This window comes from Pristiophorus japonicus, chromosome 4 (genome assembly GCF_044704955.1).
Source record: "Pristiophorus japonicus isolate sPriJap1 chromosome 4, sPriJap1.hap1, whole genome shotgun sequence".
In the NCBI taxonomy this organism is placed as follows: Eukaryota; Metazoa; Chordata; class Chondrichthyes; family Pristiophoridae; genus Pristiophorus; species Pristiophorus japonicus.
The window spans coordinates 196,975,600-197,000,736 of NC_091980.1; the positions used below are offsets into that span (position 1 = coordinate 196,975,600).

The following is a 25,137-nucleotide window of genomic DNA, read 5'->3' on the forward strand; positions in this document are numbered from 1 at the left end:
TTTTGTGTTTTTAATGATGATCTTAAATTTATACCTGGTTACTGGCTCATTAGAAATCATTTTTCTTGATCTACTTTATCAAAACTCCTCGGAATTTTGAACACTTGTATCAGATCATCTTTTAGCCATCTTTGTTCTGTTACAAAAAGAGCTCCAGTTTCTCTGGTCTCTCCTCATAACTCTGGTAAGTTTAAGTCTATCTATCTATGTCCTTGACATCCTTCCTTACCCAAAACGGAACACAATGGGTCGGAATTTGTTGTAAAAATCTTGGCGTGTGAACAACACACGTCATTATTAATTCACAAATCGATCAGCAAATTGTAGCAAGGAAGAGATATCCCCGTGAATTGAGAATCGTCACAAATTTCTGGACAATTTGTCATAGCTTCATGAAATCGACATCTCACCCTAAAATGAAGTTGCTGCATTTGCACATTAATTTCCCATTAAACTCGCCACAGAAAGTTAAGTCTAGCAATGAATAATGTAAGTACCCTTTTCACAATATGATAATTGTTACTGATTGCCAATCAACCTCTCTGGCCCAGAAAGTGAACAAAAGTGTGGAGTCTCATTCTTTCAATCAGTGAAGTATTGTTGCAGATTTAAAAAATGTTATATTTAAAATGTTTTGATTTTTTTCTTACTTTTCCATCCTGTCCCTTTTTTTTCTCTATCTCTCTTAATCCAATCTTTCTTTCCCTCTCTTTCCTTCTCTTTCTATACCTGATTTGACTCTAATTCACTCTTTTTCTCGGTTATACCCCTGTTTATTTCTAAATTATTTGATCTCACTGATAAGGAGATGGGCAAGAAATTACCCTTCGCCTCGACTCGGGGTGGTAACCTTCTGGGGCCGGGATTTCCAGTGACGGGCCCAGAATTCCTGCCCCCAATGTGTAATTGGGCTGTACGTCCCTCAAAGGAAACAGAGTGCTGTCTCCGGTGCTCCGCTTCCTTTGAGGGGCGCTCCTAGGGCGGTTAACATCCATCCGTGCCTCCCTCGTGGCCCGCGGTGCGATTTCCCCCATGGAGCATTACGGGGTCGGTACAGGGTGTGAGGGGTCGGTGCGCACGGTGTTGACATCCTCGCTGGTCGTGCGCCAGCCCGGGATGCGACGCTGCCGGGAGAGCACCCTCCAAACCTCCGGGGCAATTTCCCGGCAGGCGGTAGTGCACCCCTCCCCTGGGTGAAAACGCCATTGCGCCCCATTAGTGCCCCCCCCGGTGGCTCTAATAGGGATATCAAAAGGGGCAATTACGCTCCCATAGTATTCATCCAATTTTGATGAAATGTCATCAACCTGAAACGTTACCTCTGTTTCTCCCTGCATTTCCAGCACTTCCTGTTTTTATTTTGGATTTCCAGCATCCGCAGTATTTTGCTATTGTGAGTCTGTTGGTCCCATCGTTCACCAAGCTCCCAGATGCCCCATTGCCCCAGTCATGTTATTTTCAGCTGGCACTTCCAACAACTTGCAGGACAATATATTTTGAGCTGAAGGGTGCAGGATAAAGTCTAATTAACTGAGCACATCTACTCCAGCAAATTCTGGCTCAATATTCTAACTGTAGTCTATTTCTTTTTTAGTCCACTACAATCTAAAAGTTACAAATAAAGTGTAGAGTCAGAGTAAGGTGTTCACAGCTCAGACATTGACGAAGCTTATAGCATTAGTCTATGTTGATAAACCAGGTTACTCACAGATTAAGTCAATTCCAAACTGATGTTGACCAACGTGGTCAAATAGTGAAGTCAGCACAGGCAGCAGAGCTACAGTTGTGTAATTGATATTCTGAGTGACTCCCTTTAACTGAGATCGTGAATGTGTGAATTTTCCAAGTTTCAGATTTTCCAGCGTTTTTTCCAGGTCTTCTGCTGCATTTTCAAAGAATGAACGAATGCCAGCTTTCACCAACTCTGAGCCAGACTTCATAACAGTTCTGGAAAGCACAATTGTAGATATTTGCACAACTCCAATTAGAGGGTATAACAAATGCTGCTTAAAAAGTGGCAACAGATGAATAATGAAAGGACCAAATGTAAAAAAATGCCAAAATTACCTGGTGTCTAGTGTCCGTGCCAAGATGTGTAAACAGTTTACCATTGTACCAGAATCACTGCCTTTAGAAGTAATCAATGAAATACATGAGAACATCTGTGCATTACTCTGCCTATTTATACAAATGCTAAATTGTAATTAATGTTGATGCCTCACACAGCATCTTAAAACTGTCGGGAGTGATCTTCAACTTCACCAGAAATGGGCACAAAGTGGGTGGAACAGCCACACCTCCCATTCAAAGGTGGCATCGGAAGGCCCAAGACACTTTAGGTTTGGGACTCATTCAAATGCTGCTGGCAAGCTGCAGGAGCTAAAGGGTTGCCCCCGCTGTAGCTTGCTGGATGCGGGAGGGCAGGAAATCGGCTGGCTCTCATACTGAGCCCTCAGGCAGATAGGGCCTGGGAGGTGTGATGGAGGTGATGCTGGGGGTGCGGCTTGGCATAGGTGGGCAGTGGGCCAAAGTTTCTTTTGTGGGCACAGGAGCAGCACTCCTGCTTCAGCCAGTCCCACAAAAATTAAAATAAAACATTTCTTGAGCAGGTTTATGAGCGACCTGCAGCACTCAATGACATATACGAATGTGCTGGGTATGCATGGCACACACTTTGCCATGAAACCACTGTAGGATCCTGATTTGACATATTTAAGCAGTGTCCTGTCAGAAACAGAATGGCATGCTGCTCAGCCATTTACATGCCTGCTTGAAAATTGTATCAAGCAGGCTCTGGATATTAATGGGATGACCAAGCTGCCCCCGCCTTCCACCCACCACCTTGATTTTCAACTGCTCATCACCTGTTTTTCAGGCGAGAACGGTGTAGCTGACAGCTGAAAATTGCCGCCGAGTTGTCAATTCATGAAATTTGGAGAGTCAAGAAACATGCAGGTTTTACAAATAGTATTTAAGCAGAATAAAAATCAAGTTTTATACACATATAATGTTACATAGCTCATGAAGGTGTGAGGGTGCACGGATGGAGTAATTTTGATTTTGGGTGATAGTGTAAAATGCTCAATTTTGATTCAGCTGACCAGTGACTTGAATGGAAATGAAAATCGGGAGAGATGTATAAAGGGCGGCTGAATCAAAATTGCCTGCTTTACAGTATCACCCAAAGTTAAAATTGGTCTTAAAAATTGAGGTGCCAGCTCACCTTATTTGAGTATTATGTACTTAAAAAAAAAATCAATATAAAATCACGAATTCTGTTTCAATTTAAGAATCATGTGAATTTGAATAGAACAGTGAATATATTTTGCTCTCAATATCCTCAGGAGACTATTCTCCCTGGTCTGCCCTGTAAATGTATAGAGTTCATTTGGGTGGTCTATGCTATTATGCCATGATGCAAAGTAATGTCATGATGTAAATACATATGACACACAGGATTGGCTAAGCACCTATTAGTGCAGAGTTGCTTCAAAATAAAGATCTTTGTCAATGTGGTGAAAGGAATATATGCCCCATTTCCTGTAGACCTAATGGAGGAAGTTGATTCAGAAGACCAGAGGGACACAGAGGGCAGAAATTAGTTAACATGCGCCCATTTTTCAGACGCAAAACATACCAATTTAGCAGGGGAATGGCTGGCAACTAATCTGTACAGGCATTGGTTCCATTGGGGTCAATTTTTTAGGCGTCCCGCATTTGATGCAGCTGATATAACATTTAGAAAGTGAAGACTGTAAGGAAACTGGCAGACTGCTTACCAAAGAGTGCGATCCTATGTCTGACCAGGGCAGCAAGTTTGCAGAAAATACTGGAAAAGGAGAGCACAGAAAAGGAAAACAGGAGACAGAAATACACAGTTAAAGCAATATTCCCTCTGTTATTGAGTCATTAACAAAAACAATAATATAATAAGAATGCTGGAAAATTAAAATCTCAAACATAGCTATTTTAAACTCCCATTTCCATGAAACTAAAGTCAGAGCAACAATGTAGAAAAAAACACTGAATACATCGTTTGACTTAAAGCTCTTTAAATTTGGTGTCATCAGTTATCAGTCAAGCTAAGGTTACCTTTTCTCCCTATTACAGATCAATTTTAAACGTAGTCAACATTTTGAAAACTTGAAGATTATTTTCTCATCACACAGCATGTCTGACATAGATATTTAAAGAACCTGCTTGCTCTCTTTTAGGGCGCATTCACATTCCATGGGCAGAACTTCCAACTTAGGTCGGGGACATAAACCTGCCGGTATCGGATCGGATGCCCGTTGTACATCCCACCCAATTATCCTTCCCATTGACTTCAAAAAGATTCACCTGACCGCTGGATCCTCCCTCCTCCTGTCCGATGGAAGGCGTCACTTGCAAACCAATCCCGTTCAGCCAATTTCTTACCCATTCCCAGCACTTTTTCTGAATCCCCACATCTCTGAGTTTCATTAATAACATTTCAGGTGGATCATCATCAAAAGCCTTTGGAAGCCTCGCTACAACATATTTTAGCGCTTACCACAGTACATGTTTTAAACAAAACATCTTCCCACCTTGCTATCATTTCCTTTTCCTTGTTGGATGCATATCCACTGCTGCTGAAACTCTTGCTTGGAGAGGATAAGAAGTACATACAGTGATTCTTAAAGTATTCATCAATAAGAGGAAGCAGAATCTGGAATAGATTTTTTTTTGAAAGTTACTGAATAATAATGCTAAATTGGATGTACTTTATTCAAATATTATTCGAACAATTATTCGCTAATTATCCCCTTGAATGTAATTGTAAACAAGCGTTCTATTCGGAACTCCTATACGGCAAGCGAGCCCCCAGGTGGGCAGAGGAAACGTTTCAAGGACACCCTCAAAGCCTCCTTGGTAAAGTGCAACATCCCCACCGGCACCTGGGAATCCCTGGCCCAAGACCGCCCAAAGTGGAGGAAGAGCATCCGGGAGGGCGCTGAGCACCTCAAGTCTTGTCACCGAGAGCATGCAGAAACCAAGCTCACAGAGGAAGGAGCGTGCAGCAAACCAGACTCTCCACCCACCCTTTCCTTCAACCACTGTCTGCCCCACCTGTTACAGAGCCTGTAATTCCCATATTGGACTGTACAGCCACCTGAGAACTCATTTTTAGAGTGGAAGCAAGTCTTCCTCGATTTCAAGGGACTGCCTATAATGATGATTTCATATAGTAATGCAAGTACAGACAAGCCTTATTAATTAGTTTATACAATATTTTCACATAGGACAATTGAGTTCAGAAAGCAAGTGATAAAAAAGTGTCAGTGCTTCAGCTCATCTGTTGCTGAAACCCTCATCCATGCCTTTGTTCTTTCTAGACTTGAATATTCCAATGTTCTGCTGGCCGGTCTCCCATTTTCCATCCTCCATAAACTTGAGCTCATCCAAAACTCTGCTGCCCATATCCTAATTCGCACCAAGTTACATTCACACCATCACCCCTGTGCTCGCTAACCTACATTGGCTCCCAGTCTGGCAATGCTTCAATTTTAAAATTCTCATCCTTGTTTTCAAATTACTCCATGGCCTTGCTTCTCCCTAGCTCTGTAATCTCCTCCACTCTCACAACCCTCCGAGATACCTGCGCTCCTCCAATTCTGACTTGCCAATTCCCAATTTTAAATGCTCCACATTGGCGGCTGTGCCTTCAGCCTCCCAGGCCCCAAGCTCCAAAATGCCCTCCCTAAAGCTCTCTGCCCCTCTCTCCTCCTTTAGGATGCTCTTTAAAACCTACCTCATTGACCAATCGCTTAATAAGTGCATGTGTGGCTTGGTGTTAAATTTTGTTTGATAATGCTCCTGCGAAGTGCCTTGCAACGTTTTATGTTAAAGGCATTATATAACTGCAAGTTGTTGTTTCCAAGTGAAAATAATTTAACCTATAATTATTTCCGAAGTGTAAAATAAAGTCTGCCGGCTAACTGTTGCAGTTAACTTCCACATGGTCTATTCAAATAGTTGATATTTTGAGCCAAAAATATAACTTGGATAATCGATTTTATAGTATTCTTTGATGTATATACCATGCTGCATTCTGTCAAATGCATGTTATGGCGCATTTATTTTAAAGCCATCAGTCTGAGACTGGTTGGTGCAGAATAAGTTCTCGTCAGGCAGTACCCCATTTATACTATATGGCTGGACGGCAATTCTCCTGCATGTTTACACAAATGCACAGAGCTCTGCTCCCTGAAACCCTGAGCACTTTTCACGCTATGTTAGACATTGCACAGGATTGTATTCCATCTGTTGTCAAACCCACGCAATGCAAAATTATTTTCTCCAGGAAGCTTCTTTCCAGTCACGGTTGACTCCAACTCTCAAGTTACATTGTAACTTTATTATTGCTGTGAAGCTAAAGTTGCAGTATAATGCATGTTCATATTTGAGCTTTGAGTTTAGGCCCTCTCCTCTTGTAGCACCCTCCCTAAACCTCTTTACCCTGCTACTTCCGTTCCACCTTTAAAATATCATTTTAACTGTGTTTTTGATTAAGTTCTCCTACTTCTTCCAATGTCACTTCGTCTGCTCCATCCTATGTGAAGTGCCTTGGGACATTTTATTACATTAAAAATGCTATACAAATATAAATTGCAGTTATAAAAGCAGAAAATGCTGGAAATCTCAGCAGGTCAGGCAGCATCTGTGGCGAGAAACAGAGTTAACGTTTCAGGTCGATGACCTTTCGTCATCTCTCCACAGATGCTGCCTGACCTGCTGAGATTTCCAGCATTTTCTGCTTTTATTTCAGATTCGAGCATCTGCAGTATTTTGCTTTTGTAAAAATTGCAGTTGATGTTACAGTACTTAAACCAGCAGATACTGATAGAAATAATTTCACCAAAACAGCACTGTTATTTACGCTTCTTTTAGTGCACCTGATAATCCTTTCAACACCAGCATGAACTGGTTGGGCCGAATAACCCGTTTCTGTGCTGTATATTCTATGTAATTCTATGTGAAGAAAATTCTCACAGGACAATTCTTTGCCTACTTGAAATATACTTGAATCATTGCTCTAACTTCCTTGTTTAATTTATCCATAATCTGAGCTCAAATTCCAGTGTTTGGATCAGCAAAATTACAAATGATCTCTCATCATCATCATTCACAACTTTAGCAATCTTCATCTTTCTCACCCTGCATACCTTTCATCTTTTCATCTTACTGATTTCCCTACTCCTCAATACATACATAGATTACATAGAGCCCGAACTTGGTGAACACCATTTCTTGGCGGTCCCCGGGCAGAATGTACCTTTTTGCCGCCCGCTGCCGCTGGGGGCCAGTCGAGAGCGAGTTTTGCCGCGGTTGTGTCGGGGGCAGCGGAAGTTGGCGGGCAGGAGCAGCAGCAGTGGCCGGTAGGTGCAGGCCTCTCTACTCGGCAAACATCGGAGGCCATGCACCGCGCATGCGCGAAACTGGTTTATTTTTTGTAGTTTCCTCTGGGCGATGACATCACTTTTGCCGCGATTGGGGCTGATGGCACAGCTGCGCATGCTCATAAAAGCTATGCACTCACTTGCACCTGCCAGTTAGAGAAGGGTCAGTTTTGGAGAGAGAGATACAAATGAATCATCAGTCATCCATCAAGGAAAGTAATAATGAGTGCAAAAAAAGCTTCCAAGAAGTCTGATGGAGCCAAGCCCAGAGCTCCCTGGTTTAATGATGTCAAGCTGGAGGAGCTTGTATATAAAGACCTCACCTGGGATGGTCATGGCAAGCCTCCACCACCCCAATATAGACACATTTGGTGGGAGATTGGTGAGGCCGTGTCCTCAGTGGGCAACATTGTGCGGGATGGAGACCAGTGTCGGAAATGGTGGAACGATGTGATGGCATCAGCAAGAGTGAGTAAACATTTATTGTTGCACTCCTGTGCAAGTCCAAAAGGTTCAGTGCCAGTTGTGTCTGTGTGTGTGTGTGAGTGTGAGTGTGTGAGTGAGTGTGTGAGTGAGGTGTGTGTGTGTGTGTGTGTGTGTGATGTGTGTGTGTGAGTGTGGCTGAGTGTGTGTGTGGAGTGCGTGTGCAAGAGTGCGTGTGTGTGTGTGAGTGTAAGTGTGAGTGAGTGAGTGAATGTGTGTGTGTGTGGAGTGTGTGTGTGTGAGTGAGTGTATGTGTGTGTGTGAGTGTGTGTGTATGTGAGTGTATGTGAGTGCGTGTGAGAGTATGTGTGTGTGTGTGTGTGGACTGTGTGTGTGGAGTATAAGTGGTGAGTGTGTGTGAGAGTGTGTGTGTGTGTGTGAGTGTGTGTGTGTGAGAGTATGTGTGAGTGTGTGAGTATGTGTGAGTGTGTGTGTGTGTGAGTGTGTGTGTGTGAGAGTATGTGTGAGTGTGTGAGTATGTGTGAGTGTGTGTGTGCGCGTGAGCGTGTGTGTGCGCGTGAGTGTGTGTGTGTGTGTGTGTATGTGAGAGTGTGTGTGTGTGTATGTGAGAGTGTGTGTGTGTATGTGCGAGTGTATGTGTGAGTGTGAGAGAGTGTGTGTGTGTGTGAGTGTGAGTGTGAGTATGTGTGTGTGTGTGAGTGTGAGTATGTGTGTGTGTGTGAGAGAGTATGTGTGTGTGTGTGTGTGTGTGTGAGTGTATTTGAGAGTGTGTGTGTGAGAGAGTGTCTGTGTGTGAGTGTGTGAGAGAGTGTCTGTGTGTGAGTGTGTGAGAGAGTGTCTGTGTGTGAGTGTGTGTGAGAGTATGTGTGTGTGTGTGTGTGTGAGAGTATGTGTGAGTGTGAGTGTGTGTGTGTGAGTCTGTGTGTGTGTGTGTGAGTGTGTGAGAGTATGTGTGAGTGTGTGTGTGTGTGTGAGAGAGTGTGTGTGTGAGTCTGTGAGTGTGTGTGCGCGCGTGTGTGTGTGTGTGAGAGAGTGTCTGTGTGTGAGTGTGTGAGTATGTGTGAGTGTGTGTGTGTGTGTGAGTGTGTGTGTGAGTGTGTGTGTGTGAGAGTATGTGTGAGTGTGTGAGTATGTGTGAGTGTGTGTGTGCGCGTGAGCGTGTGTGTGCGCGTGAGTGTGTGAGAGTGTGTGTGTGTGTGTATGTGAGAGTGTGTGTGTGTATGTGCGAGTGTATGTGTGAGTGTGAGAGAGTGTGTGTGTGTGAGTGTGAGTATGTGTGTGTGTGTGAGAGTATGTGTGTATGTGTGTGTGTGTGTGTGTGAGTGTATTTGAGAGTGTGTGTGTGAGAGAGTGTCTGTGTGTGAGTGTGTGAGAGAGTGTCTGTGTGTGAGTGTGTGTGAGTGTATTTGAGAGTGTGTGTGTGAGAGAGTGTCTGTGTGTGAGTGTGTGAGAGAGTGTCTGTGTGTGTGTGTGTGTGTGAGAGTATGTGTGTGTGTGAGTGTGTGTGTGTGAGTCTGTGTGTGTGTGTGAGTGTGTGAGAGTATGTGTGAGTGTGTGTGTGTGTGTGAGAGAGTGTGTGTGTGAGTCTGTGAGTGTGTGTGCGCGCGTGTGTGTGTGTGAGAGAGTGTCTGTGTGTGAGTGTGTGTATGTGTGTATATGAGTGTGTGAGTATGTGTGAGTGTGTGTGAGTCTGTGTGTGAGTGTGTGTGTGAGTGTGAGTGTGTGTATGTGTGTGTGAGAGTATGTGTGAGTGTGTGTGTGTGTGTGTGTGAGTGTGTGTGTATTTGAGAGTGTGTGTGTGAGAGTGTCTGTGTGTGAGTGTGTGTGAGAGTATGTGTGTGTGTGTGAGAGTATGTGTGAGAGTGAGTGTGAGTGTGTGTGTTTGTGTGTGTGAGTGTGTATGTGAGTCTGTGAGTGTGTGTGAGTGTGTGAGAGTATGTGAGAGTGTCTTTGTGTGCGTGAGTGTGTGTGTGCACGTGTGTGTGTGTGTGCGCGTGTGTGTGTGAGTGAGAGAGTGTCTGTGTGTGAGTGTGTGTATGTGTGTATATGAGTGTGTGAGTATGTGTGAGTGTGTGAGTGTGAGTGTGAGTGTGAGTCTGTGTGTGAGAGTGTATGTGTGTGTGAGTGTGAGTGTGTGTATGTGTGTGTGAGAGTATGTGTGAGTGTACGTGTGTGTGTGTGTGTGTGAGTGTGTGTGTATTTGAGAGTGTGTGTGAGAGAGTGTCTGTGTGTGAGTGTGTGTGAGAGTATGTGTGTGTGTGTGTGTGTGAGAGTATGTGTGAGTGTGAGTGTGTGTGTGAGAGAGTGTGTGTGTGAGTCTGTGTGTATGAGTGTGTGTGTGAGTGTGTGAGTGTGAGTGTGTGTGTGTGTGTGTGTGAGAGAGAGTGTGTGTGTGAGTCTGTGAGTGTGTGTGAGAGTATGTGAGAGTGTCTTTGTGTGCGTGAGTGTGTGTGTGCACGTGTGTGTGTGTGTGTGTGTGTGTGCGCGTGTGTGTGTGTGAGAGTGTCTGTGTGTGTGTATGAGTGTGTGAGTATGTGTGTGTGTATGTGTGAGTCTGTGTGTGTGTGTGATTGTGTGTGTGAGTCTGTGTGTGTGAGTCTGTGTGTGTGTATGTGTGTGTGTGTGTGTATGTGTATGTGTGAGTCTGTGTGTGAGTCTGTGTGTGTGTGTGTGTGTGTGTGTGAGTGTGAGTTTGTGTGAGTCTGTGTGCTACATGAGCAAAAGGGGCAAAGGCTCCAATGTTTCTTTCTGCAGAAGAAAAGAACATCCAAGGCATCAAGCCTGAGTGCCACGGGAGGGTCCCAGCAGATGTCATCGAGTTGAGCAGCCTAGAGGAGCGTGCCTTGGCATTGGTGTGTGACTATCGTCATGGCACCACAAAGGGTGATGCAGATCCTGTGCTAGAGCATGGTAAGCTTATACTAAACTCCGGTCGTGAAAGGTCATGCAATGTTAAGTCAAATGCCTTTTAACGCACAGTGTGTCGGCCATTAATGGTGTGCTCATGTAGCAATTGAACTCCTTGAAGAAAGAATGTGAAATGTTACGGCTCACATGTCAGCTTGACCAACCCCACCCCCCAGCTATACACAGAAATGTTGTCCTCTACTTGATTTGGACAGCACCGAGCAATGCATGCCATCCACCTCCGGGCACACAAAGGCCAAGTGTGACACCAACGACTCCCACCCCGACGTTGTCACCAGCCCAACACACCAGCTCCTTCCTCCACCGCCAGCCCCCGCGCCCCCCCCCCTGCCCGCCAAGATCACCCATATCCACCACACCCACCTCCGCCACCCAGAGTCACGTAGACCAGGAGGGAGAGGAGGGAAAAATGCCAGTCTTCGAACCACTTGAGGTGGAGGAGGTGGAAGAGAAGGACTCCAGCCTCCTGACATGTGTGCCACCTGTCCGACCAACATCGGTGTTGGGGTCCGACTTCTTAGGATTCGAGTCGGATGAAGCAGGAACAAGGAGGTGCAGAGGCCGTGCCGGAAAATCCACCAAGCCGCAAGCACCCCGGATGATGCAACAATGCGATGAGGTTAGAGGACGGCTCGCAGTAATTCAAGAAATAGTCCAGCTGTCGAGGATGAGCGTGGAACTAGGTGGAGATGTGCTGCAGACCATGGCTGGGATAGCTGCCAGTGTCGCCACCTTTGTTCAACAGCATACTGCCAGTATGGAGCGGCTCATGAGTACGGTGGAGCGCAACACCGATTCTGTTGTTGAGGTGATGAGGCAAGCGATGGCTTCTGACCATGTCATGCAACCCCTCGAGCCCACACCATCGAGGCCGACAGATCCCGAGGAGCCGGGGATGCCGGCACCTTCAATAATGCTCCCTATGTTCTCTCCAAGACGAACACGTCAGCAGCGTTCCAGCTGCCCTCCTGCACAACGTGATGGAGCAGAGGTGATGAGGGGCAGGGGTGCGGTTTGTCGTGGTGAAGGCTGACCCATGAAGAGGATGATGGGCCTCACATCGTGGGGAGGGAAAGAGAGGTGGTGGTAGTGGGTAGAGGGTTGAGTGTCGGTGGTGGATATGTTCTTTACTCCTCATTAAGTTGTGGCTGTTGTTTCACATGCGTTGTTGTCAATATTACTTGACTGGTCTCGGAACAACTGTACATATGTTGGATTCGATTGTTTACATGTTCTGTCACTTTGGCATTATCATCATAGGCAGTCCATCGGGGTCGAGGATGACTTGCTTCCACACTAAAAATTAGTACTCAGGTGACTGATAAACTCATTTTAAACTATATAAAATGCCTGTGTGTGAATTCTTTTAACGTGGGGTGGCCGTTGCACACCAGCCACCACATGGGCTTGACGGTGCAAGGTCTTGGTCCAGTGGCAAGAGGATCCAAGACGACTGGAGACCAGGCTCCGCCACATGTGCCAATACATGCACACAAACTCAAATATACTCCTACTGTCCTCCTTCCCACAGGACCACTCTCTACATGGAATTCATAGTACGCAATGTGAGCATCACAACCTCACAGGCTCGCTATTGGCCAGTGCTGCGCCTTCCCTTGGTCTTGTTGACGCTGCTCCACCTCTGGGCTCCGATCTCTCTGCTCCTCCGTGCCTCGTCCGTCCTCTCCGCTCTGCTTCCGCTCCTCGTCACCTCCAACCTCCGCTCCATGCCGCTTCCAATATGGCATGCTGCACTATTCAATAGTCACATTGTTCACCCACTCTTAGTCAGTGTGTTCTGAGAAAAAGAAAAATCTCCTTCAAGTGTACTGCCATATGAGGAATCTCTTGCCCTCCACATATGATGCGATTGTTTAATGGGTCCTGTCATCAGGCGATTGCGATACGACAAGTAAAAGTCACCAATGCAGGAAGACTGCCATTCAACGAGAGACAGTTGCACTACTTGCCGGGCACACATTAAGGCTTGCACTTCAGTCCACTTTTTCTTAGATCCACCATCGCGGAGTCACACCCCTGATATCACATGTTCCTCAGTGACCTTGCAGTCCATTATATATCTTTTTCCGTCTTCTATACTTGAGGTGATGCTGTTCTCACTATCACATGCTGCGACCTACCAGACCATTACATGTTCTCATTTTCGCCTCTTTACTCTGGCAGAAGCTCATACCATCTGTGCATTCACATTCGGTCAATAACGCTGTTCTGCCTGCAATGGTCTACAAACTCTTGCAGGGCATCTGCATTGAGTCATTACCATTTCTTGGAACTGATTGCCGTTTCCTCTACCATACCTTCCCTTCAACGGAATACTTCTCATTTACATGTCTGAACTCATTCTGTGCAGGTTAAGGTCGATCAGATAACAATTTCTGAGCCTCTGATAATGGTGCAGCATATGGACGCTACCCGGGATGTGCAGCGCTGCACCACCCTGAGCGATTCTCCCTGCTGCCCGATTCACAGCCAGCGTAGAGCAGCTTTTTGCAGCGGTCCTTCTGGTGCGTGGGAGCACAACCTTAGATGATCATGCACAAGGAAAATCCCTGTTTGTGAGGCGCCAGCATGGGTGGGCGGGGGGCAGGAAGTTGCACCGGCGGCACTTCACCGAGGAATCTCCTGCCGGGCGGGACCTGGGCGGCAGATGGGCGGTACGTGAGGAATCTGTTAAAAAATAATTACGGGCGGGATCTCGTTCAGGCCCATAAAATCTACAGCACAGAAACAGGCCATTCGGCCCAACTTGTCTATGCCGGTGTTGTGCTCCCCATGAACCTCCTCCATCCACCCTTATTCACCTACCCACTTCTTTTCCTTACTGGGACACTGTTTTTTCTTGAAATTATATTTCTGGGTCTGTGGCTAGATTGACAGGGATACAAGCATACCAAATGCTGAGGGCAGGAGTGCTGAAGGACTTCTATATTCACCAAGCTCAATCAATTACGAACCTACATTTGTGCAACCTTTATTAGTTATTACGATTTGCAGCAAAACTTTTAAATGAGACCTTGTGAGTTTTACAAATGGCTGCATATAGTGACACCACAAGTCCTGGCCAGAATGGAAATGATTGGGTAATTCCCCCGTCAATCATGCCTGGAGACCGCACTACTGTAAGTAACTGGGAATGATTCTACGCACATAATTTACATTATGTAACTTTCCTTCACCCATTGCATTTTGCTGGAGAAATAATCAATTTGTATAATGTCACTACTCTCCATTCATTGCATTTTGCTGGAGAAATAATCTTGCTGCACTCGGGAGATTCTGTTGTAGTTTCTGCCTGTTTGAAGTAGCCAGGTTTACCGCTATCTTTGGTCACTTTAAATAATCAGGTTCAAGTGCAAGCCAATATGGTGGGTATATTGTGCTTAATCAGAGTTTAAGATGGAATAGACCACATTAGTAATACATCAAAACATACAACTGTGACAAATAGCTGATTCCAATACAATCAATAGATGGTTGACACACATGAACAATTTTCTTCTTCCTTTTGTCTCGAGCTTCCTTCACTCTCTCCTTCTCCCTTTCTCTTTCTTCCGTCTGTGAGGACAAGCTCGTAGGAGGTCACTTTTATTCTACTTTTAGGGATGGCCTGAACCGGAATATTGACAATAACGTTTGACCTATAGAAGTTTCCCTAAAAACTTGCTATCCAATACTGTATCATGTGCTTTGTCTCGATTCTTGTTTCAAAGCCCGCCCTAAAGATGTCTTACGATTTTGGCCACATGCCTTTTTGTTGATACCTTTCCGAAGATGCTTTTCTGTGGAATTCCTTTCATCTCCCTCTGTCCCTATTCTTTTGGGTACAATTAATACAAAGCCTAATCCTCTAACCTTTGAACTGTGAGGCCCAAAGCAGAGCGTTCTCACTCTAACTGGTCGTTAACTTCTTTACGACGTAGCAAACTGCCTGTGTTTATGTTAAATCCTACAAACTTCCTTCCATTATCTTCGCCAGCAATTTAGTTAAGATAACTTCAAATTCTACCTTAGCATTATACATGATGGGCCCAAGTTTCCACACGATAAAAAACGGGCGCCCCTCCGAGCTGGGCGCCCGTTTTTCGCGCCTAAAACGGCGCCTAAAAAAAACCTCGCAATTCTGGAGCGTTCTGCAGCTCCTTGTCTGCCTGGCACGGCGCCCAGGGGGGATGAGCCTACACTCGCGCCGATTTTGTAAGTGGGAGGGGGCGGGTACTATTTAAATTCGTTTTTTTTCCTGCCGGCAACGCTGCGCGTGCGCGTTGGAGCGTTCGCGCATGCTCAGTGTGAAAAAAACACTCGGCCATTTTTGTAGTTCTTTGTAGCTGTTAAATTTTTGATTTTTTTTTAATAAAAGCACATTGCCATCAGCACTTGCAGCCTTCTCACTGTCTCCTTTCCCCCCCCACCCCACCCCCACGGGAAGAACGGGCGCCTCCCCCCCCCTGCGGGACAGAACGGGCGCCTCCTCTCTCCTCCCCCCCCCACGCAGGCAGAACGGGCGCCTCCCCCCCCCACCGCGGGAAAGAATGGGCGCCTCCTCTCCCCTCCCCTCCCTCCCACCCCCCGCGGGAAAGAACGGGCGCCTCCCCCCCCGCGGGAAAGAACGGGCGCCTCCTCTCCCCTCCCCCCCCCCGCGGGAAAGAACGGGCGCCTCCCCCCCCGCGGGAAAGAACGGGCGCCTCCCCCCCCCCAGGCTGGAAGAACAGGCGCCTCAGGCTGACTGCAGAATTCTCCGTGCCTGAAGCATTTTCACACAGGTAGGAAGATGGTTTATTTAATCTTTTCTTTGCTTATAAATGTTTATTCAGGTTGGATTTATTTGTATAATATTTGTAGAAGTATAAATAAGGATTTATTGTAGAATTTAATGAGTTCCTTTCCCCCCCTCGCCCCCCACCTCGTTCTGGACGCCTAATTTGTAACCTGTGCCTGATTTTTTTATGTGTAGAACAGGTTTTTTCAGTTCTACAAAAATCTTCACTTGCTCCATTCTACTTTAGTTTGGAGTACGTTTTCACTGTGGAAACTTTGAAATCAGGCGTCAGTGGCCGGACACGCCCCCTTTTGATGAAAAAGTTCTGTTCCAAAGTAGAACTGTTCTACCTGACTAGAACTGCAGAAAAAAAAATGTGGAGAATTGCGATTTCTAAGATAGTCCGTTCTCCACCAGTTGCTCCTAAAAATCAGGCGCAAATCATGTGGAAACTTGGGCCCAATATACTTAAACAAGGTTCAAGTCTTAACTTAAAAACCACAGATAATTGCTTAGAAACAAGGAAATTGTGTATAGTACAAAGAACTATACCCTCCGTAGGAAACCAAAACATTAGCATTTCTAAACATCTCTCTGATCCGAAGAGACTTTCCATCTGCAATTCGAACATGACCATTTAGAACATAAGAACACAAGAAATAGGAGCAGGAGTAAGCCATCTGGCCCCTCGAGCCTGCTCCCCCATTTAATAAGATCATGGCTCATGTTTCACTCAAAAATCTGTCCATCTCCACTTTGGGGCAGAGAATTCCATAGATTTACAACCCACTGAGAGAAGAAATTTCTCCTCATCTCAGTTTTAAATGGGCGGCCCCTTATTTTGTGACTATGTCCCCTGGTTTTAGTTTTCCCTATGAGTAGAAATATCCTCCCTGCATCCACCTTGTTGAGCCCCCTTAGCATCTTACATGTTTCAATAAGATCACCTCTCATTCTTCTAAACTCCAATAAGTATGGCCCCAATCTGCCGACCTTTCTTCAAAAGTCAACCCCTTCATCTCAGGAATCAACCTAGTGAACCTTCAATGAACTGCCTTCAATGTAAATATATCCCTTCTTAAATAAGGTGACCAAAACTGTACACAGTACTCTAGGTGTGGCCTTACCAATACTCTATACAGTTGTAGCAGGACTTCTCTGCTTTTATACTCTATCCCCCTTGCAATAAAGGCCAACATTCCATTTGCCTTCCTGTTTAATTGCTGTACCTGCATACTAACTTTTTATGTTTCATGCACAAGGACCCCCAGATCCCTCTGTAAAGCAGTACTTTGCAATTTTTCTACATTTAAGTAATAATTTGCTTTTTTATTTTTCCTGCTAAAGTGGATAACCTCACATTTTCCTACATTATACTCCATCTGCCAAATGTTTGCCCACTCACTTAGCCTGTCTATATCTCTTTGCAGATGTTTTGTGTTCTCCTCACAACTTGCTTTCCCACCCATCTTTGTATCATCAGCAAATTTGGCTACATTACACTTGGTCCCTTCATCCAAGTCATTACTATAGATTGTAAATAGTTAAGGCCCCAGCACCGATCCCTGTGGCACCCCACTCGTTACAATTTGCCAATTGGAAAATGACTCATTTATACCGACTCTCTGTTTTCTGTTATTTAGCCAATCCTCTATCCATGCTAATATATTACCCCCAACCCCGTGAGCTTTTATCTTGTACAGTAGCCTTTTGTGTGGCACCTTATCGAATGCCTTTAAATATAGCATTTTTCGTGTCAAAATTTTTAATCGCATAACCATATAAATTTTTCGGCATCTTACTTTCTAACACATCATAAGTTCAGTTTACACATCATGAGTAAATAGACACTGTTTGCTGTAGTTCATGAGTAAATTAAAAACACAAGTCCCGTCCCACCCCGCCTCCAACGCACTGGATGACACAGTGGTGTCATTAATCACTCCGTTTAAAGAATTGCGAACAATTAGCTTTAAAAGTAAATATTTGGAAAATACACCCTTTTGAAAAATTGGATACTGGTTGTGGAAAGTCCTGACCCTGCAGTACAGACTTACAAGAGGCACATGCTGAAGTCAAGGTCACTCTGGACCTACACCTTTATTTCACAGCTCTCGACTGCCACACTTGCCTGAGACCTGCCTTTATATACTTGTGTGGAACAGGTATGCAGTGTCTCCTGCAAGTGCACCCCTGGTGGTAAAGTATGCTTGTGGTTACAGGTCATATCTAGTTACAGTCATGTATAACATGGTAAGATACAGTTATATACAGTAGTGTGAGATACATGACATCACCTCCCCCAAGGTCTTATTGTCTTTATAGATTCAGTCTCTCAGGTGGTCTACGCTCTCGCGTGGAGCGTCTTAGTTGTGGTTCAGTTGTTTGCCTTGGTGCCTGTTTTTCTTTCAGTATAATTGCTGGTATCTCGCCTGGGCTGTCTGTTGAGACTGCCCTTTCCTCAGGTTGTTCCCTCTGTCTGTCCACCAGGTGTGGTGTGAGTTCCACATTGTAGTCTGCCTCTGGTTCTGCAGTGTTGTTGGTGAATCTACTTTTGACTTGGTCTACATGTCTCCGGCAGGTTTGGCCATTGTCCATTTGTACAACCAGTAGCCTGTTTCCTTCCTTGCCTGTTACTGTCCCTGCAAGCCATTTGGGACCCCTGCCATAGTTTAGCACAAACACTTTGTCCCCTATCTCATTCCACCTCCCCCTTGAATTTTGGTCATAGTACTCAGTTAGCTTCGGGCGCTTTGCCTCAACAATTTCATGCATGTCTGGGAGGATTAACGAGAGCCTAGTCTTTAAGGTCCGTTTCATCAATAGTTGCGCGGGGGGAACCCCAGCCAATGAATGCGGACGAGATCTACATGCCAGCAGCAGTCGTGACAGGTGGCTCTGCAGTGTGGGACCACGGATTTTTAGCATGCCTTGTTTAACTATTTGCACTGCTCGCTCCACCTGGCCATTGGAGGCTGGCTTGAACGGTGCCGTCTTAACGTGATTTATGCCGTGGTCAACTATAAAATCTTGAAATTCTGCGCTGGTGAAGCATGGACCATTATCACTGACCAATATGTCAGGAATTCCGTGCATTGCAAACATGGTTCTAAAGCTCTCCACAGTGGTGGAGGTGGTGCTCGAGTTTAAAATGGTGCACTCGATCCAATTTGAAAATGCATCGATGACTACGAGGAACATTTTGCCCATGAATGGGCCCGCATAGTCTACATGCACCCACGACCACGGTTTGGTGGGCCATGGACAGGGGCTTAGGGGGGCCTCCCTGGGGGCATTACTGAGTTGGGCACAAATGGTGCACCGCCGGACGCAGAGCTCCAAGTCCGCGTCAATGCCAGGCCACCAGACGTGGGATCTGGCTATGGCCTTCATAAGGACGATCCCCGGGTGCTCGCGGTGGAGCTCCTGGACAAATGCCTCTCTGCTTCGCAAGGGCATAACTACTCGGCTGCCCCACATCAGGCAGTCTGCCTGTAGTGATAGTTCATGCATGCGTCAATGGAAAGGTTTGATCTCCTCGGGGCAGGCATCGCGAGCCTCTGCCCAGTCACCAGTTAAAACACATCTTTTGACTAAGGATAACGTGGGGTCGCTGGTCGTCCAGCCTCTGATTTGGCGAGCTGTCATGGGCGAACTTGTGGATTCAAAGGTATTGATTGCCATGACCATCTCACAGTCCTGTTCGTCGGACCCTTCCGTGGTTGCCAGGGGTAGCCTGCTAAGCGCGTCGGCACAGTTGTCTGTGCCTGGTCTGTGCCTTATTGTGTAGTCGTAAGACACCAGCATGAGTGCCCACCGCTGAATGCGCGCCAAGGCATTGCCGTTTAGTGCCTTGCACTCGGATAGCAGGGACGTGAGGGGTTTGTAGTCGGTTTCTAACGTGAAATTGGCCCCGAAAAGGTATTGGTGCATCTTTTTGACACCGTATACGCACGCGAGCGCCTCCTTCTCCACCATACCGTACCCGCGCTCCGCCCGCGAATGTGACCTGGAGGCATAAGCAATGGGTTGTAATTTACCCGCATCATTGACATGCTGTAAAACGCACCGGACCCCGTAAGCTGCATCACATGTAAGAACTAGCTTTTTACCTGTGTCAAAAAAGGCCAAAACACTGTTGGAACACAGAAGGTTGCGTGCCTTATTGAAGGCGCCTTCTTGGGCGTCCCCCCAAAGCCAATCGCACCCCTTTCTGAGTAGCACGTGGAGAGGCTCCAGCAGCGTACTTAAGTTCTGCATAAAGTACCCAAAGTAATTGAGTAGCCAGAGAAAGGCGTGCAATTCCGAGACATTCCGGGGCCTGGGTGCCAAACGAATTGCTTCGGTTTTGGATTCTGTTGGGCGGATTCCATCAGCGGCAATCCTTCTGCCCAAAAATTGAACCTCGGGCGCGAGAAACAGACACTTGGATTTCTTAACTCTTAGGCCTACCCGATCCAATCGACTTAGTACTTCCTCCAAATTGCGGAGATGGGAGTCGGTGTCCCTGCCCTTGATGAATATGTCATCTTGAAACACAACCGTCCCCGAGATGGACTTGAGCAGACTCTCCATGTTGCACTGGAATATAGCAGCTGCCGACCTGATGCCGAATGGGCATCGATTGTACATAAAAAGGCCTCGATGTGTGTTGATGGTGGTGAGTAGCTTAGACTCTTCGGTCAGTTCTTGTGTCATATACGCAGATGTGAGATCTAGTTTCGAGAAAAATTTTCCTCCAGCCAATGTGGCAAATAGGTCCTCCGCTTTGGGCAGCGGGTATTGGTCCTGTAGGGAGACTGTTTATGGTAGACTTGTAATCCCCACAGATTCGTACGGATCCATCAGGCTTCATGACGGGGACGATGGGACTTGCCCAGTCGCTAAATTCCACGGGTGAGATAATGCCTTCCCGCAGAAGCCGGTCCAGTTTGTGTTCAATCTTTTCCCTCATCACATAAGGCACAGCTCTAACCTTGTGATGGACCGGTCTGGCATCCTGTGTGATGTAGATTTGAACTTTAACCCCTTTGAAGGTGCCCACACCTGGCTGAAAGAGATGTTCAAAACGACTTAGAACTGTTGAACAGGAGGTCCATTCCTCTGACGACATGGCGTGAACATCATCCTATTTCCAATTTAGTTTTGCCAGCCAGCTTCTCCCCAACAGTGCTGGAAGATCTCCGGGGAAAATCCATAGGGGAAGTCGGTTCACTGTCCCTTTGTGTGTGACTGAGAGCATGCCGCTGCCAAGGACTGGGACGATTTCTTTGGTATATGTCCTTAGTTTGGTGTCGATCCTTGTGAGTTTTGGTCTGTTGCTTTTGTGCGGCCACAGCTGTTCAAATTGTTGAACGCTCATGAGAGATTGACTAGCTCCCGTGTCCAGTTCCATGTTGACGGGTATCCCGTTGAGTAGGACCCTCATCATTATTGGAGGCGTCTTGTTGTAAGAACAGTGGACATTGAACGTGTTGACTCGCTGCACCCCGGCGTCCCGGGCACTGTCCCCAACATCTTCTGGTCCGCTTTCCGACCCTTCCGATTCGTATACCAGCCGAGCTGCTGCTTTTCTGCTCATGCAAGCCATATAGTTGCAGTTTCTGCAAACAGCATGCTGAAATCGACACCCCCTTGTTGAGTGCCTTCCCCCACATCTCCAGCACAGACCGTTTCCATTGTTTCCGAAGGATGAGCTGCGTCTGGCTGATCTCTCTTGAGCTTCTCTCAGTCTGTAGTTGATTGCTCACATTGTGGTTTAATAAGGTGTGAACGGCCGTTCCTGTGGCCCTTGATGGCTTCTGGTGCCACTGCCTGCTGTTGAAGGCCTGCTCTCCTGCCTTTGTCTGTGTGTGGGGGTAGCGGCTCGTTTCACGCTGTGAAACCCTTGTTCCGATGTTTCGTTAGTTGTCGTACCCGCAGTATAGATCAACCTCGTTTCTTCTTCTCCTGCAAAGAATGTCTGTACGACCAGTGCTGCTGCCTCTAGGGTCAAGTTCTTGGTCTCTTTAAGCTTTTGGAATATGCCTGTGTGGCCTATTCCTTCAATAAAAAAAATCTCTCAGTACTTCTCTCCTTAGTTCATCGGAGAACTCACATAAACTCGCCTGCCTCCGAAGTTCCGCCACAAAGTCGGGTCTGCTCTTGCCCACACAGCATCTGTAGTTGTAGAACCTGTGTCTGGCCATGTGTAGGCTGCTCGCTGGCTTCAGGTGGTCTCTCACCAGTGTGCTCAACTCCTCAAACGACTTGCTTGCTGGTTTCTCGGGTGCCAGCAGGTCCTTCATTAAGACGTATGTTTTTGAGCCACAGCTGGTCAAGAGATGGGCTCTTCTCTTGTCTGCCTTATCGTCGCCCAACCAGTCTTTGGTTACAAAGCTTTGCTGGAGCCTTTCTGTAAAGTCCTCCCAATTGTCTCCAGCATTGTATTTCTTCTCATCTGAGCTGTTGGTAGCCATTCTGTGGATTCTGTGATCCCATCCTCGTCGCCACTGTAAAGTCCTGACCCTGCAGTACAGACTTACACGAGGCACATGCTGAAGTCAAGGTCACTCTGGACCTGCACCTTTATTTCACAGCTCTCGAGTGCCACACTTGCCTGAGACGTGCCTTTATATACCTGTGTGGAACAGGTATGCAGTGTCTCCTGCAAGTGCACCCCTGGTGGTAAAGTATGCTTGTGGTTACAGGTCATATCTAGTTACAGTCATGTATAGCATGGTAAGATACAGTTATATACAGTAGTGTGAGATACATGACATCCAATAGTGTGAGATACATGACAAGTTGTTAACAGAAATTGGTGACCAGTTATTAGACTTTGCCAACACTGAAAGTACAATACATCTATCTGAAAAACAAAACTGTCATTAGTTAATCTCTGGAGTGTCACATACCTTGGCAAAAAACTTGATCTCCTGCTCATGTGGAGATTTGTCTGCTTTACCACTACTGACAATAGCCTCTGTCAATATAAAGAGATATCATATAGTCACAACAAAACATTAAACATAAGAAATAGGAGCAGGTGTAAGGCATTTTGCCCCCTCGAGCCTGCTCCGCCATTTAATAAGATCATGGCTGATCTGATCATGGACTCAGTTCCACTTCCCTGCCCGCTCCCCATAACCCTTTACTCCCTTATCACTCAAAAATCTGTCTATCTCCGCCTTAAATATATTCAAAGACCCAGCCTCCACAGCTCTCTGGGGCAGAGAATTCCATAGATTTACAACCCTCAGAGAAGATTTTCCTCCTCATCTCAGTTTTAAATGGGCGGCCCCTTATTCTGAGACTATGCCCCCTAGTTTTAGTTTCCCCTATGAGTGGAAATATCCTCTCTGCATCCAACTTGTCGAGCCCTCTCTTTATCTTGTTTGTTTCGATAAGATCACCTCTCATTCTTCTGAACTCCAATGTGTATAGTCCCAACCGACTCAACCTATCTTCATTGGTTAACCCCCTCATCTCCGGAATCAACCTAATGAACCTACTCTGAACAACCTCCAATGCATGTATATCCATCCTTAAATACGGAGACCAAAACTGCACTTGGTACTCCAGGTGTGACCTCACCAATACCGTGTACAGTTGTAGCAGGACTTCTCTGCTTTCATACTCTATCCCCCTTGCAATAAAGGCCAACATTCTATTTGCCTTCCTGATTACTTGCTGTACCTGCATACTATTTTTTTGTGTTTCATGCACAAGGATCCCAGGTCCCTCTGTACTGAAGCACTTTGCAATTTTTCTCCATTTAAATTATAATTTGCTTTTCTATTTTTTCTGCCAAAGTAGATAACCTCATATTTTCCTACATTATACTCCATGTGCCAAAATGTTGCCCACTCACTTAGCCTGTCTATAGCCCTTTGCAGATTATTTGTGTTCTCACAATTTGCTTTCCCACCCATCTTTGTATCATCAGCAAACGAGGTACATTACACTCGGTCCCTTCATCCAAGTCATTAATATAGATTGTAAATAGTTGAGGCCCCACCATCGATCCCTGCGGCACCCCACTAGTTACAGTTTGCCAACTGGAAAATTACCCGTTTATCCCGACTCTCTGTTTTCTGTTAGTTAGCCAATCCTCAATCCATGCTAGTATATTACCCAAAAACCCCGTGAGCTTTTATCTTGTGCAGTAACCTTTTATGTGGTATCTTATCGAATTCCTGCTGGAAATCAAAATACACCACATCCACTGGTTCCCCCTTATCCACCCTGCTCATTTCATCCTCAAAGAACTGCAGCAAATTTGTCAAACATGATTTCCCTTTCATAAAACCATGCTGACTCTGCTTGATTAAATAATGCTTTTCCAAATGTCCTGTTATTGCTTCCTTAATAATGGACTCCAGCATTTTTCCAGCAACAGATGTTAGGCTAACTGGTCTATAATTTCCTGCTTCCTGTCTGCCACTTTTTTTTTAAATAGTGGCGTTACATTTGCAGTTTTCCAATCCACTGGGACCTCCCTAGAATCCAGGGAATTTTTGTAGATTGCAACCAATGCATTTACTATCTCTGCAGCCACTTATTTTAAAACCCTAGGATGTAATCCATCAGGTCCAGGGGACTTGTCTGCCTTTAGTCGCATTATGTTACCGAGTACTACCTCTCTAGTGATAGTGATTGTATTAAGTTCCTCCCTCCCTATAGCCCCTTGATTATCCCCTATTGGGATGTTTTTAGTGGCTTCTACCGTGAAGACTGATACAAAATGAAACAGTTACAACTCAAGTGGATCAGATTCAGGTAACTTTTGAAAGGTATAAAAGAGGCCAAACTCTTCCACAATAAAATAAATAATACACAACAGCTCAAAAGGTATGATCTGAGAATACAATTTAATTAGCGAGTTGTCAATTGATGAGAAAAAATCAGCATTTCTTTCATTTTTTATTAAGAGGAATTTAATATCTTAGATTCTGCCATGGGAGAATTATACCTTGTTGTGATCAAAATATTTATGTGATTATTAAAGAATGCAGAGGGTGTGGGCAAGTGCTTCAGAACGGTATTCCCCAGGTGGTGAGTTTCTGATTCCAGCTCTGCCATTGTGGAGAGACAGAGACCAGCTACCTCCTCAAAGAGAAGGAGGAGAAATGGGAGGTAGAGTCAGCTCAGGTACATCTCCCCGTAGCCAGTATAGCAGCAGAACTACCAGTTTGCCAGCTTACTCTCACAGCAAGGTATAATTCTCCCATGGCAAAATCTAAGATATCAAATTCCTCTTAATAAAAAAATGAAAGAAATGCTGATTTTTCTCATCAATTGACAACCCGCAAATTAAATTGTATTCTCAGATCATGGGCAAGTATTTGCAATTTTATTGATAAATCATTAATTCCAAAGAAGAATTTGCAATCCCTTGTTCTATTTGTTGAAAGAGGAAATTTGTGTCCATCCAGAGAAAAGAAAGGTGAAAAAAAATTCATTTCAAACAAAAAACTTGTAAAACAAATACACAGCGACTTAAGCAGAAAGTATTTCATACCTTATTAAAGGTGCAGCATCGATTATTCAATTATCTACTTGCTAATTTTAGCTAATTTTTATATA

At 45.5% G+C, this 25,137-nt stretch overlaps 1 protein-coding gene across 4 annotated transcripts in view; it reads right to left on the reverse strand.

The window, feature by feature from the left end:
- Positions 1–25,137, reverse strand: part of ryr3 (ryanodine receptor 3) — a 561,329-nt gene that overhangs the window by 142,430 nt on the left and 393,762 nt on the right. For all 4 annotated transcript variants that reach the window (XM_070878983.1, XM_070878984.1, XM_070878982.1 and 1 more), the window contains exons 59-63: positions 22,467–22,534; positions 4,569–4,690; positions 3,780–3,829; positions 2,068–2,128; positions 1,709–1,947 (exon numbers count right to left, since the gene is read on the reverse strand). In XM_070878983.1, the coding sequence (XP_070735084.1) occupies positions 1,709–1,947; positions 2,068–2,128; positions 3,780–3,829; positions 4,569–4,690; positions 22,467–22,534 (540 nt within the window). The remainder of the gene's footprint in view (positions 1–1,708; positions 1,948–2,067; positions 2,129–3,779; positions 3,830–4,568; positions 4,691–22,466; positions 22,535–25,137) is intronic.